We start from the raw sequence: 13,053 nt of genomic DNA, 5'->3' as shown, positions 1-13,053 counted from the left end.
GATGAAAAAAAAATCAATCAGAAATCACATTTCTGGGCACAGACACCCACAGAACTCGCATATTCCACAATATGGTAGTTCTCATTCTAATGAAATAGAAACAAAACAACAAAAAAGGGTGATGGAAGTACCCTCAAATCTGAGATATGATTGTGGTGAAGACTAGGGGCTTGATCTAAAATCAATTGAAGCCAATCAAGCACCAATATTCAAACTTCAGCCTGATTTTGGATCAAGGTCCTAGGTCTTTTTAATGAAGCAGATGGACACATGAGTATGAAAGCCTAAATAGGGAATAAAAGAACTGAAAGAGCTCAGTCTCTATGTATTTGTATGCACATACATACACCCACAAAACACAGGCTATAATTTCAGCTTACAATTTTACTTATTGCAGCATAGCTAAGATCTCTTCTTCAGTTAAAAAAAGGGGAAAGATAAGTAGTGCCTGCTACCTAAGATATACACAGTAGTGAAATTATGACTATTCTGCCATTCATCATTGCAATTAAAAGAACAAATCAGGGTATGTAACACAGGCTATGAATAAAAATATATATATACACAGAGTGGCTCCTCTGCTCAGAATTACTTTCTGAATCACGAGCATGAGGATCATGCCTTGTCCATGCCAGGAATCCCATTTAACACTGACTGACAACGTCACTGCCCACGGCAACCTGTCCTACACGGGCATTGCCAGTTGTCTGTGCCTGAGGCAAACCCGAAAATAAAAACATGCTGAACTTCCTCTGGTTTTCCTTTGCCTGAAAAAATCACACCACCACTGCTTTCCAGTCTTTAGCCACATTCGTCAGTAAATAAATCTTAAGACATCAGTGGTTTTGTGGGGTATCAGTACTCTTATCCACCAGGGCTTCCTTTATGATATTGGCAATAGTATTTCACAACAACTCTTTTTGCAAGAATTGTGAACTATAACTTGAGTTTGAAGACACTTGGAGAGCATCAAGAACACACAGCATCTGAATTACATGGCTCGAGGCAGAATTTTGCAGGCCTTCACTCAATTTCATTCATCAATGTGGTCACACAGGTACACTTGAGCACAAAATACACAGAAAGCAGTCGTTACACAGAGACCAATTGCTTTTCTTTTCTCTCTAAGCCTACTGCATGAAGAGGAAGAAGCAAAAGGGAAGAAAAAAAGGAAGGAAAACTAAGTGGGTTACTCCTAGTACAAGGCAACCAGTTTTTTATATAGGACACTTACAATTTTTCCTCTGTCTTCACTCTCCTTTAAAAGTCTATATAGCAATCTACAACGGGTTAAATGCTTTCAAACAGTGGTTGCTTAATAGGACAAGGGTAGAAAACAAACAGAAATTAAACAGGAACTAGGAAAGAGGAGCTATTTAGAATGTTTGACGTTTCAGTGTAACTAAATTTGAAAGCCCAGTGTGAGCTGGGCTTTCCACGCATCATTCACACACCTGCATGCAGTGGTGGGAGCAGGGGAACACCGGCAGCGCTTACCTGCTTCTGACAGATCTCTGAGGGAGCTGCTCAGCGCGCTCCTCTTCAGCCCCTCCCCAGTGGCATAACTGTCATCCAGGCAAGCCCTGTTCAGCGTCCCGTTGCCAGAATCCTTTTTCAGACTGGAGCACTGAGACATGCTGGGACGCACCACACCCTTCTGTTTCTCTAGTTCAGCTGAAATGAAGCGAATAATTTTGCCATTCAGATTTATTGCCTATAATGGAAGACACGGTAACATCACAATTTCCGTATGGGATCACATAGTACTGTGAAAAATTGGTAAGAGTTCATTCTTGCACTGTTAAATGCCACAGAGGAACTTTGACCCTGTACTAACAGCTTTACGTTACAGCATACAGGATGCAAGGCTCTTTTTCCTCTTTTGTTAAAAACAGAAGATAAAATTCCATGTTTAGATAGTCACGTAACTTCCAGCAAAATCAGTTTGCACTGTGTCTGCCTAATTAAAAGAATACAGGAATATCAACATGGAAATGAAGAAAAAAGCAGAGAAACTTATTTGGAGGGTCATCATTTTGAATTTCAGTGATGCAAATTATCCCTAAAATACTTGTATAATTTATACTACAAATTAAAAATCCATCTCTCCTTTATCCATTGCTCTGCAGTGTGTCCAGGCTAAATTTCCACTGCAGCAACACTGCAGTAAGTAAGTCGATGAACTCTGCTGCGGCTTAAGATATCACTAGGTTTTTCCTCTTTCTAGAATAGAAATCAGGGAAAAATTTGACATTATTTTGAACTCTTAAAGAGTTCTAGTGCGTTATACACACATTGAAGATCACCTTACTTTGATTAAGCTGAAAGAGGGGAGATTGAGATGAGATCTTACGATATGTTTTGCTGTGAGGGAGGGAAGGCCCTGGCCCAGGTTGCCCAGAGCAGTGGTGGCTGCCCCATCCCTGGAGGGGTTCAAGGCCAGGTTGGATGGGGCTTGGAGCCCCTGATCCAGTGGTTGCCCATGGCAGGGGCTGGAACTGGATGAGCTTTGAGGTCTCTTCCAACCCAAACCATTCTATGATTCTACAACTCTATGATTTATATGTACCTTTATATGTACCTTTGTATGTACCTTTGTACTTACACTCTATTCTGTGCTTTTCCATTTCTTGAACCTCTGCGATTGACTCCCTCAAATCATCTGTAAACTTCTTCCTGTCCTGAGGATTTGGTGCATTGAAATTTATGAGTACTTTGATATCCGCTCCTGGAACAGCTGATGTGAGCCGAATACCGTTGGGATAATCTAGGAGAAAGAATCAAGAAAAACTAAGCTCTGGTATTATTCCATTTACTTTTCTTTTTACTAAAAAAAAAACCCCACATAAACAACCCCCCATACAACTGAAGGCTTTTTACTAATATTACCACGTAGGAACAAAGTCAAAGAGATAAGTCTAACAGCACAGAATTAGAATGAAAATCCCGAAGATAGACAGGAACTGCTTAACTGCCAAGATAGCAAATAAATACTAAAAGACAGGCTTCGTGCAGCTCCTACCCTGAAGGTACAACAGAACAGAAACATCCCTGGAAAAAAAGCTCCAAAAATTAAGGGGGTAATTTTTGTTTGATGGCACAGATCCCATTACCTACCTCACTGTGATGAAAGTTTTTCTGAGTAAAGACTTCTGGAATACATGTCAAGTACCAAAAACTGTCTAACACTTTTAACATCTGATGGAAGACAAACACGCTGGCACGGCACTGGTGAAGTCACACCTCAAATCCTTGGTTCAGTTTTGGGCCCCTCACTCCAAGAACAACATTAAGGGGCTGGAGCGCGTCTAGAGAAGGGAATGGAGCTGGGAAGGGTCTGGAACCCAGAGGTTGTGGGAGCAGCTGAGGGACCTGGGGTTGTTTAGTCTGGAGAAGAGGAGGCTGAGGAGAGATCTCATCGCTCTCTGCAGCTCCTTAAAGGAGGTTGTGGTGAGGTGGGTGCTGGGCTCTTGTCCCTACTAACAAGGGACAGGACGAGAGGAAATGGCCTCAAGCTGTGGCAAGGAAGGTTTAGATTGGATATGAGGAAAAAAGTTCTTCAATGAAAGAGTGATGAAGCCCTGGCGGAGGCTGCCCAGGGCATTGGTGGAGTCTCCTTCCCTAGAGGGGTTCCAAAAACACATGGCCGTGGCACTTTGGGACAGAGTTTAGCAGGCACAGTAGAGTTGGGCTGATGGTTGGGCTGGATGAGCTTAGCGGTCTTTTCCAACCTTAATGATTCTGTGATTCTAAGTTGTGTTCCCTGGACATTCTACTTCCTTTTTTTTTTTCCCCTAAAAGAAAAGTTAAAATTATCTGTGAAATTACATATGGAGAAAGTAAAAATGGTGGGTTTTTCTTTCCTTTTGGCCCGTATTATGGACATCTTCACAATAAGAAGGCAGATTTTCAGCAAACACAAAGCTGTAGAGAGGAGGGAGCTGGGCTCTTCTCCCAAGTGACAGGGGACAGGACAAGAGGAAATGGCCTCAAGCTCCACCAGGGGAGGTTCAGGCTGGATATAAAAAAAAAATTTTTCACAGAAAGGGTCATTGGGCACTGGCAGAGGCTGCCCAGGGAGGTGGCTGAGTCACCTTCCCTGGAGTGGTTTAAAAGACGGGTGGATAAGGTGCTGAGGGACATGGTTTGATAGGAATGGTTGGACTCGATGATCCTGGAGGTCTTTTCCAACCTGGTCATTCTGTGATTCTCAGCAAGCTGGGTGAGACAGCATGTACGGTTTGGAACACTGACACTGGATACGTAGCAAACGGCTCTTGAGAGTGCACGACTTGGGAAAAACAGCCTATGAAACCAAACACAGAACCTTGACAACCGTCAAGTCACCTGGGCTGCCTTCACATCAGAACAAAAAACAGCCAATCTCCACATAAACAAACAAAAATACTCTATTACAGAGATAAATCTCTATACAATATTGATTAAGAATCAGGAAACACCAAACTAAGTATTTACTGGTTTCAGATACTCTCACTCTAAGGCACTCAAGGTGCCCTATTTTCACTGATTTTGACTGAAAATATAAAATCCACTTCCCTTGCCGCCGATTCATTTACTAGAGTTACATGACATTATTTTCCCTTTTCGGAGCCCATTCATCCCTCAACATAACCGGCTTCTATAATTAGAAGCCATTTCTTCTGTCATCATCGCGAACCATGTTGTTCCACCTTGCCAGCAGCCACACCAACATTTTTGGTGCTTCTGCTTTAGTGGCACCACATTTTTTCTCTTGAAACCAGCCAATTCTGACTGCTGCCATGCATGGATTTACTGAACGACATGACAGCTCTGGCCAAAAACCCTAGAGCTTGCTGGGGACAGGGGAATCAAGAACACGGATTTTACAAAACAGAGAGGAAGGATACTGCCCTTTTCCAACTAGAAAACACTGCATCCCACTTGACAGGCACCAACAGCAGCAGCACAATCAGCCTCCCTGATTCACTAATGGGAATTCTCTGTAGGAGCTCACCTATGTCAACAAAAGGTCTCAGTTTAAATCCCTCCAGTTGTTTGGGAGGAACCCAATCTTTTACTTGCAGTCCCACTATAAGTATACTTGAATAAACTATAAGTTTACTTGAATAAAGTGTTTCTACTTAGCATGCTTGTGTAATTTTTCCCCCATTTATTTAACTTGACATCAGAGGAATTGTATATTCTTCTATCTTTAGCGCTATCCAGGAGAGAAGCAACTGGACTTCCTTGCTAAAAATAAATTTTATATCATATAATGTGAGCACAAGAGAGAGAATGAACGTGTATGCATATTAATAATCGGCAGGTTACATTGCAGCTACAAGCTCTACAAAATGTTCCCTTTTGAAATCTTCCAATGCTTTGACTCCGTAAGAGTGACTTCTTTGGACTGAGATGAGCGCTGGAGCACATTCTCAAGGATGAGAGAAAACTAAGAGCTTTCCACCACAGAAAAGCACAGAACAATTGGATGTCATGCTGAACTGTATCCCATGCATCATGAAGGTGAAGGTCTGGTCTGCAAACCTTAAGTCAGGTCAAACAGGCTGGCTCCCTGTGTACCAGACACACAGCTGTGCCCTGCCACCTCAGTCCTGCTGCTGTCGCTGGGCTGACAAGCGACAGGAGCATCAGTCAACTATTTGCTTTTTGTTGGGCTGTTGTCTGCTAAGACTGAGCTTGACAAGCATTAAAGATAACAAGAACACAGGATTGATGCAGATTACAACTGACATGAGCCAAAGGTGCCAGAAAATACAATTTTTAACCTAGACTCTCCGCTTTGTATTTATATTTGAATCAGTACATGTAGGCACAAAAGTAGATTTAAACCAGGAAAATAAATTAAATAGTGGTTTGAACGATACGTATCATTACAACAGTCTGTCTTTGTTATCATACACTGAGTTCTAGCCAGCCATATCACTGACTCAGGAACAGATTCAGCATATTTGTTTCTATACAAGCATCCTACTCTTTACAAGCACTCACAAACATCACCTTTGGCAAGATTTGATTCCTGGTGAAAACGAACGAAAAAAACCCCTAACAGCAGTCTTGTGGATTCTTATGCTGACACCACCTTGTTTTAAACTTCAGGGCCAAGTTAAATTCAGAGCAATTTTATTCCTAAATTCAGAATCAAGTCCTGTCTGTCCCTTTCACTCACACAACTCTTTATTTTGTTTTAAATAGAAGTAAATTATCTATCTAAGAAGAGCGGAAGCACTTACACTGGTTCTCAAAAAGAAGAACTTGCATCCCGTAGAGGGAAAAGGACTGTCGAAAACTGTACGTGACCGAGTTCTTCTTCTTTTGAAAAATCTTGGTCACCTGAAAGTTATCAAATAAACAAAGTTAAATCTCCCTTTGACCATATGTGTTTGTGGAAAATTATCGTGCTTAAGAACTAGCATACACGAAAGCATTTTATGCCCAAGAAACAAAGAAAGCTCTGATTCATCGGAAAAGACGAGCTTTTAATTTTTCCCTTGGTGTTTTAATCGCAACTGATGTACTCTCTTGCTGCTGAAGAAACAAAGCCAGCTCTGAGGCATGAGTATCTTTTAACCAGAAGGTTTAATAATTTATCCAGACACAAAGTCTTCATGTTCTCTAATCTCCAGAACTCAACTTCTTGAAATTCCAGAAAGGAAAAAAACCTGCATATTGTGTGCTGTACATGCTAGCAAATACGTAAACGTGTTTAAACATTCCTTTCTAAAAAATCTTAGCGGCTGCCACCCTTCCCTTCACAGCGTGACGATGTCTACAGCCTCTCCACACAAGGTCAGTTCTTAGTCCTTATCGTGAGGTGCTGCGGGACCTCCCAAACCCACTTGACTTCTGTGCACCTCCCAGCACTGCTTTGTGCCATCGCATTCAGCGGTGCCTGCTGGGAGCCACACAGCTCCTGTCTCAATAAAAGCCTGGAGTCTGGGGAAAGCTGCACTACTTGCTAGTGGAAGTAACACGGTTAGTGACTGCTGCTTACCTCAGTTTCGGGGTTCTCCTAAAGTGTGAACGCAACCACTCTTTATAACAAAGAGATTTATTTTGACTAGTCCTTTCTAACTCTCAATGACGGCATTTGACTAGAACTGACAAATTCAGCCTACGTTACTCTCAAACCAGTCTGATAAAAACACTGACATTTGAGTAATAATAAACAACCGAATATTTGCAACGTGAAGATTACGAGGTTCCCTCATTTTATAGCCCAGCTCACATTTACAACTAGGAGGTTACATTAACAATTGAAAGGATTAATTTTTTATTAATTTTTGTTTTCTTCCTGGTTGTAAGGTCTGAAGGGATGTAAAACCTGCACACGATACAATCGTGCATGTAAAGAGTGCCTTTTTCATACCAAAACATGGAAGATGTAGTTTAGTTCTCAGGTAACAGCCAAATACAGGGCAACATATTTACCTATTTTTAAAAATAAATCAACCACATAATTCCAAGCTGTCCCTAGTTGTGTATGGCTGCCTTTCAAAAGACTGGGTCAAATTAAATGCAAACTGAAAAATAAAGTCATCTGTAAAATGTATTTTGACATATCCTGTTGCCATTTCATTGAATAAACATGTCTGGTTCATGGAACATCTGGGGAATACAAAGTGGTATGTAGTTCTCTTTTTCCATGAGTAACTTGAATTCATTATTTGCAGAATAAGGAATATCTCTGTTTATCCATTAGGGAAATGGGTAAAACTGAAGGTAATTTTTACTCTTTATAGGAAAATCTATTGCACCAAAGTGCTTCCTTAGGATAGAGTGTGGTAATCAATAAAAGGTTTCAGTTTAAAAGCACATTATATATAATGAAGAAAATTAAGAAAATTAATAATCCTGAGATTGTTGGAGTAACAGCTAATAGATCTTTATATTTTAGTAAAGCTCATGCACTTAATTGCTACAGATTTCATGCAGACCGGCATTTCTGACACCGCGATAGGAGTCCATCCACAGGGAAGTACCTACCACAAGAAGATCATTGAATAAAAATATTTCTCGCTGGTGCAATCCCAGCTTCTGAGGTTTATTCGGATCTGGAACTTCAAACAGCCTACAGTAGCAGACAAGCCTCCGGTGGGGCAGAGAGAGGACCTGCGATAATACAGAAGTTCATGGTTAATATAGTAATATTTAGCCAAAAGAACATCTTTCACACAGAGTCCATTTCCAATACTTCAAATATTTTTACCTCTAAAGCCAATTAAACTTTTTCCTCAAAGGACCAACAACAGAAAAACAGAGATTAATATGTCACGAGCTTGCACAACATTCAAACTTCATCAAAGTTCTTATCTAAAATGTTCTCTAACAGCTTGCATTCCTGTCTATGGATCCCAGTGGCAGTTTTACTGGGGAGAGAGTTTTATTTTGTGGAATGAGAAAACCATAAAAGAACTTAAGATTAAGCAAGTGGGAGTTCAAAGCTAAGGATGTTTGCTTTCCTGAGCATTTTCAGGTATCTTTTTTAGCAGAAAGGATGCAAAGCAACTTTCACTTTTGTGAAATGAATACACTGATGCTGTAGATTATGCTTATCAGTTAACTCCATTTGTTCATTCCCCAGGACCGAGGAAATGGTGACATCAGGAAAAAGTCTGACTTATTTTCTCATGCCAGCAAGAAAACCACGAAGAGTTTTCCATTTTCTTATTTGCAATGCCTGCTGAAGCTATCCAGTGAAGCTTCATTTCTTTTCAATGCAAACAATGGTAACTTGTCAACAGTATTAAAAGAAATCCTTTACACTTCAAGAATCTGAAGTAGAGAATTTTCTTTGGTAACCAGACGTATTTTTTATGTATGTATTTCTTTAGAATTCTTAATTCTGCATGGGAATTTTAAGACTTACTGGGCAAAGAAAAACAGTATAGACTGTTAATGCTGCTTCTTCCTCTACAGGAGTGGGCAGTGGGGGAAGAGGGGAAAAGCGTTTAGGATTCACTGTCTGCCCTTGTTCCTGGTAGGTCATTTGGCAAGATTCTAGTTTTTCTCCAACCCCCCAATAGCTATACTAATAGCAGATGAACTGCTAATAGCATTTCATTTCTCTACAGCATTAGCAACTTGTAAGGAGAAGGTATTTAGGAAAACATCTGCTGTGTCCTAGAGGGGCCAGTGTGGTGAACGATGCTGGAGAAGCCCCTGGTTTCTATTCTCAGGGCACTCCGGTAACTGAACAGCTTACATGGGCTCTCAGTAAGAAGGCGCAGGAAAAAACGTTGCATCTCCTCATCATCTCCTACCTCCAGACTTGGTTTCCCCAGCACGTGGCAGTCTGAGATTCGCCACAGCGAGATAACAAAACCCCAGGGAAGTCACCGAGCTCATGAACTTGCAAACAACTACAAGGAGCTCTTGTATTGGAACTGAACTATGGACAACGCTTTCCCACATGGCAACAGATGATCCAGTGGAACTCCCTTCCTCCAAGTTCTATAAAGTTCCCATCTTTCCATTGGTTTTCACAGTCCAGTGGTACTGCTAGACCCACATCCATGAAACAACGAGTATCTCACTTTGAAACATGAAGCCAGCTTTGCATGACTCTAATTGCTGACACAGATAAAGAAAGAAAGAGAAGACTGAGAAAACAAATGGAAGTTTCAAGTTCCTTCTCTGGATTACGCTGAGTGAAGATGTGAATGCACAATGCAGTTATAATTGAGAAAAAAAAATCATCCAGATCAAACTTGGAAAGATAATCGGATTCCAGAGCCCTGTGAGCACTTCTCTGCTATGAGGAGGTTTCTACATGTCTTCAAAGCTACCAGCGATAATGTTATCGGAAAACTGAAGTTAACGCTGCATTAGAAGAACAGTTTCAGGATTATTATTGAATATGCCTATAACTTACGCCTAGAATCAATAATTTCTATGTTCATCTACCTTTCAGGACAGAGCTGTTAAATCAACTGGTAACATCTTTCAGAGTACCATTCAATACTCTAATAGACCAGAAAGAATAAACACGCTGGGCCCCAGGGAAAGGTGAGGTGTAACTGGGATGACGCTTGTTTGTTTATTCTTTCCTCACTTTCTAAATTCTACAGTGGTAACAGCACGCAAAATGCAGAAAAAGGGTACTAAAGAGAAGCCTAGAAAATATTTGACAATTAATTAAGCAGTCTCTGGGAAATTTATATTTTTAAGAAAATCTTTATACTTTGCAGAGTTATTACTACAATAATAGGAAAATTTTGCTTGAAAGAAGATCAATTATTTAAACAGTTACAAGGTAACAGAATGCATTATTGCCAGTAGAAGAAAATGCTGCCAAGTTAAAATGACTCTAAGTTTTGAAGGAGTATGAGAGAAATACCTACACAACCAAGTCCGTGATGCAGAGATCCAATCTACAGTAGAAAGACATATACAAGTTCGTTAAACTTCAGAGAAACACAGTACTGTATCATAGCAAGTAAACACGTCACGGTCTTACTATGACTAAAAGCCTATAAAGTAAAAACAAATATTTCTATCAATAAAAACTATTGGCTGTTTCCTAAATCCTCTTTCACACAGTTTAAAAGCCTCAACAGAAGAAACCTCGAGCCTAGGACTCCACTGAGGATACTGTTTTCTTAATCTCATTCAATGTACAAGGTCAGGATTAGTTTTAGGATTTGAACTGCCACATGCCTGGATAAAAACAGAATCATAAGAGACCCCTCACTCACAGAAGCCTGTATATAAACCTAAACCCTCAAGCCCATATAGAAAATAAATGTCATATGAAAGCATAAGCGCCTGTCATATAAGGACGTTAGCATATTTATTTCCCTTCTCCTCAAAAATATGTACAAGGAAATTTTGCCTTCTCTCTCCTCTGCTTCTCCTAAGAGAATATTTCCTTACCAGGAAAGAGAAGTAAAGTAGATATTTTTCTGAGGGAGGAGGGTGATCCCTCATTTCCTTCCCCTCCTCCCTACGCTGAGCCTTGTCTGAGAAGAGATTACAATTCAAAGCTCATAAAAAGGAACAGGGAGAATCAGAATCTTGAGATCCATGCTCTTTTTTCTTAACAAAAACTTCCCCAACCCATCGGTCCCTGCTGCAATGAGGTTCCCCGGAGCCAACAAAAAATCTGATGTAGAACTTCAAGAGCATCCAATCTTTCCTTGGCTTTGCTCTGGGCTGCCTTTGTAAGTACTACTAACACAAAGGTTTTCAGGACTTGAAGTGAGCAAGGCTGCCCTCTCCACATGAGATACCTTCGTCAGTATGTTACATACTTATCTCAGCATCTCTGTGTTCACTCAGCTCCTAAAACAAAGGGAAAAGTGCCGTGGCCTTCCTTTTCTCTCCACAGTTCCAACAGATGCTTGGTAGATGAATTTATGTAGCGAACAATTTCAGGGTTTTTCCCAGCAGAAAGCAAGAGGGATCTTTGGATACTCAATGCCAGCACTGAGTATCCCTGGGACCTGCTTTCTGGTGTGAAGCCGAGACAGATGCTGATGTGAATAAAAGTTCTCTATTGCTCTTGTAAACTATGGAGCCACAGCTGATAGCGTAAACATTGAAATACGATTCTTTACATTACTTTAACAAAACACTTCCATTCTTCTGAAGCCAACATGAGAATGACCTAAAATGCAGATTTTTCACTGTAATTTCACAATCGTCAAGCTTTACACAGAGGAAGGAGTTAAAGACTCACAACATCATCACTCATGTATACCAGACAAAATTCTTCTGCACTGCAAGTGCCCCAAAATTAAAGCCAACCTTAGAGCAAATTAGCATTTCACACTTTCTACCTTCTGACGTTTATCAGCCAACTCACACCTCTAAGTAATGCTCTTCTGTATTGTTCTGTACGGTGCATGGCCCTACATCTCCTTAGGAACTGACAGGCAGCGCAAAGCGAACGTACCGGTTTCTTTCCTACTATGAGTTTTTCAACCTTCTGGACCTGGGACACGTGATCCTCATTCGTCTTCAGCTCCCGTTTGCGGATTCGCTCATAAATCCCAATCAGCATCTCTCGTGGGATATCCTCACCGTCATCCACACCTGCAGAAGCCAACGGTTTCTGGCATCAGCCTGACTCTGAATGATCTGACAAACACTTAGAGCTCAGCATTGGAAGCTTCTCAGCAAGGAGAGGATAAAAACACGGGTGGTTGTTGGTTCCTCTGCTAACAGCAATGCCAAGGTTGCCGAGGACTGCCGATGCACTTGTTTATGCTGGTGTGTTTTACTCTGCCAGCTCACACCTCCTCTGTTCTGGCACCCACCTTACCGAAGCAGCAGAAGGTACCTTGCTCACGACTGGAACACTGATTTCTGTCTGAAAGCTTGCTGCCCCCAGGACATCAATGGAAATGACACGGGTTTGGTTTTTTATTTGAAAACTCTAATCTAAAACTGAGCCATGAAAAGGCTAATTTCCCACGTAAATTGTTATTTTTTATTTTTTCTTGTACATATCCTCTCTTCAGTATCAAAACTCAAATGATGTCAATAACCCTTTAGACACTAAAACCTGCACCTGACCTCTGCCTGGGAGTGCACCATCAGAAGGAACAACCACTTGTCCATGTATTACTCAACACTGTCCATAAAATACTTTCCTATGAGAGAACCTTAGGAACATCCAGTAAAATTAACTTTACCAGTGTTTCCCATACGATTTCAAAATCAATTAATTCACTCTGGAAAACCAAATCAAGAAAACAGTCCAGTTACAGCATTAGAGTTCAGCACTGCATGGTTATCATTGGCATGTTCGTTTTCCAACAAACACTACAGTGTCTTGAATGCTTGATCCTGAATTTTTAATAGCAGTGGAAGGAATCCAACTTCAATAAGTGACTTAAAGTTGGATTTCCTGGGGCCAGGGAGATGCACGGCTTTTTAAAACAGATTTTAAAGCAATAAACTTTTATCTCCCATTCAGAAGCCAAAATAGAATATTTTGTCACCCAGCAGAACAACTGCTGGTATGAAAAAATGCTGTGATAAAGCACAGCTTTTTGCAACCAGAAGGAAGCAAACCTGCCTCTGTTCTGTTCCACACCAGCAAGT

General features: G+C 40.8%; 1 protein-coding gene across 6 annotated transcripts in view; it reads right to left on the bottom strand.

Annotated features, from left to right (window-relative positions):
• The window catches only part of IQSEC1 (IQ motif and Sec7 domain ArfGEF 1), a 160,071-nt gene that overhangs the window by 12,793 nt on the left and 134,225 nt on the right, over positions 1-13,053 (bottom strand). For 4 of the 6 annotated variants that reach the window (XM_069865646.1, XM_069865648.1, XM_069865649.1 and 1 more), the window contains exons 7-12: positions 11,900-12,039; positions 10,347-10,376; positions 7,990-8,115; positions 6,237-6,336; positions 2,594-2,767; positions 1,498-1,674 (exon numbers count right to left, since the gene is read on the bottom strand). In XM_069865646.1, coding sequence (XP_069721747.1) covers positions 1,498-1,674; positions 2,594-2,767; positions 6,237-6,336; positions 7,990-8,115; positions 10,347-10,376; positions 11,900-12,039 — 747 coding nt within the window. The remainder of the gene's footprint in view (positions 1-1,497; positions 1,675-2,593; positions 2,768-6,236; positions 6,337-7,989; positions 8,116-10,346; positions 10,377-11,899; positions 12,040-13,053) is intronic. The other 2 variants (XM_069865647.1, XM_069865651.1) reach the window with 1 other exon arrangement.

Source organism: Phaenicophaeus curvirostris, chromosome 11 (genome assembly GCF_032191515.1).
Source record: "Phaenicophaeus curvirostris isolate KB17595 chromosome 11, BPBGC_Pcur_1.0, whole genome shotgun sequence".
Classification (NCBI taxonomy): Eukaryota; Metazoa; Chordata; class Aves; order Cuculiformes; family Cuculidae; genus Phaenicophaeus; species Phaenicophaeus curvirostris.
This window is presented reverse-complemented; position numbering and strand designations above follow the sequence as displayed.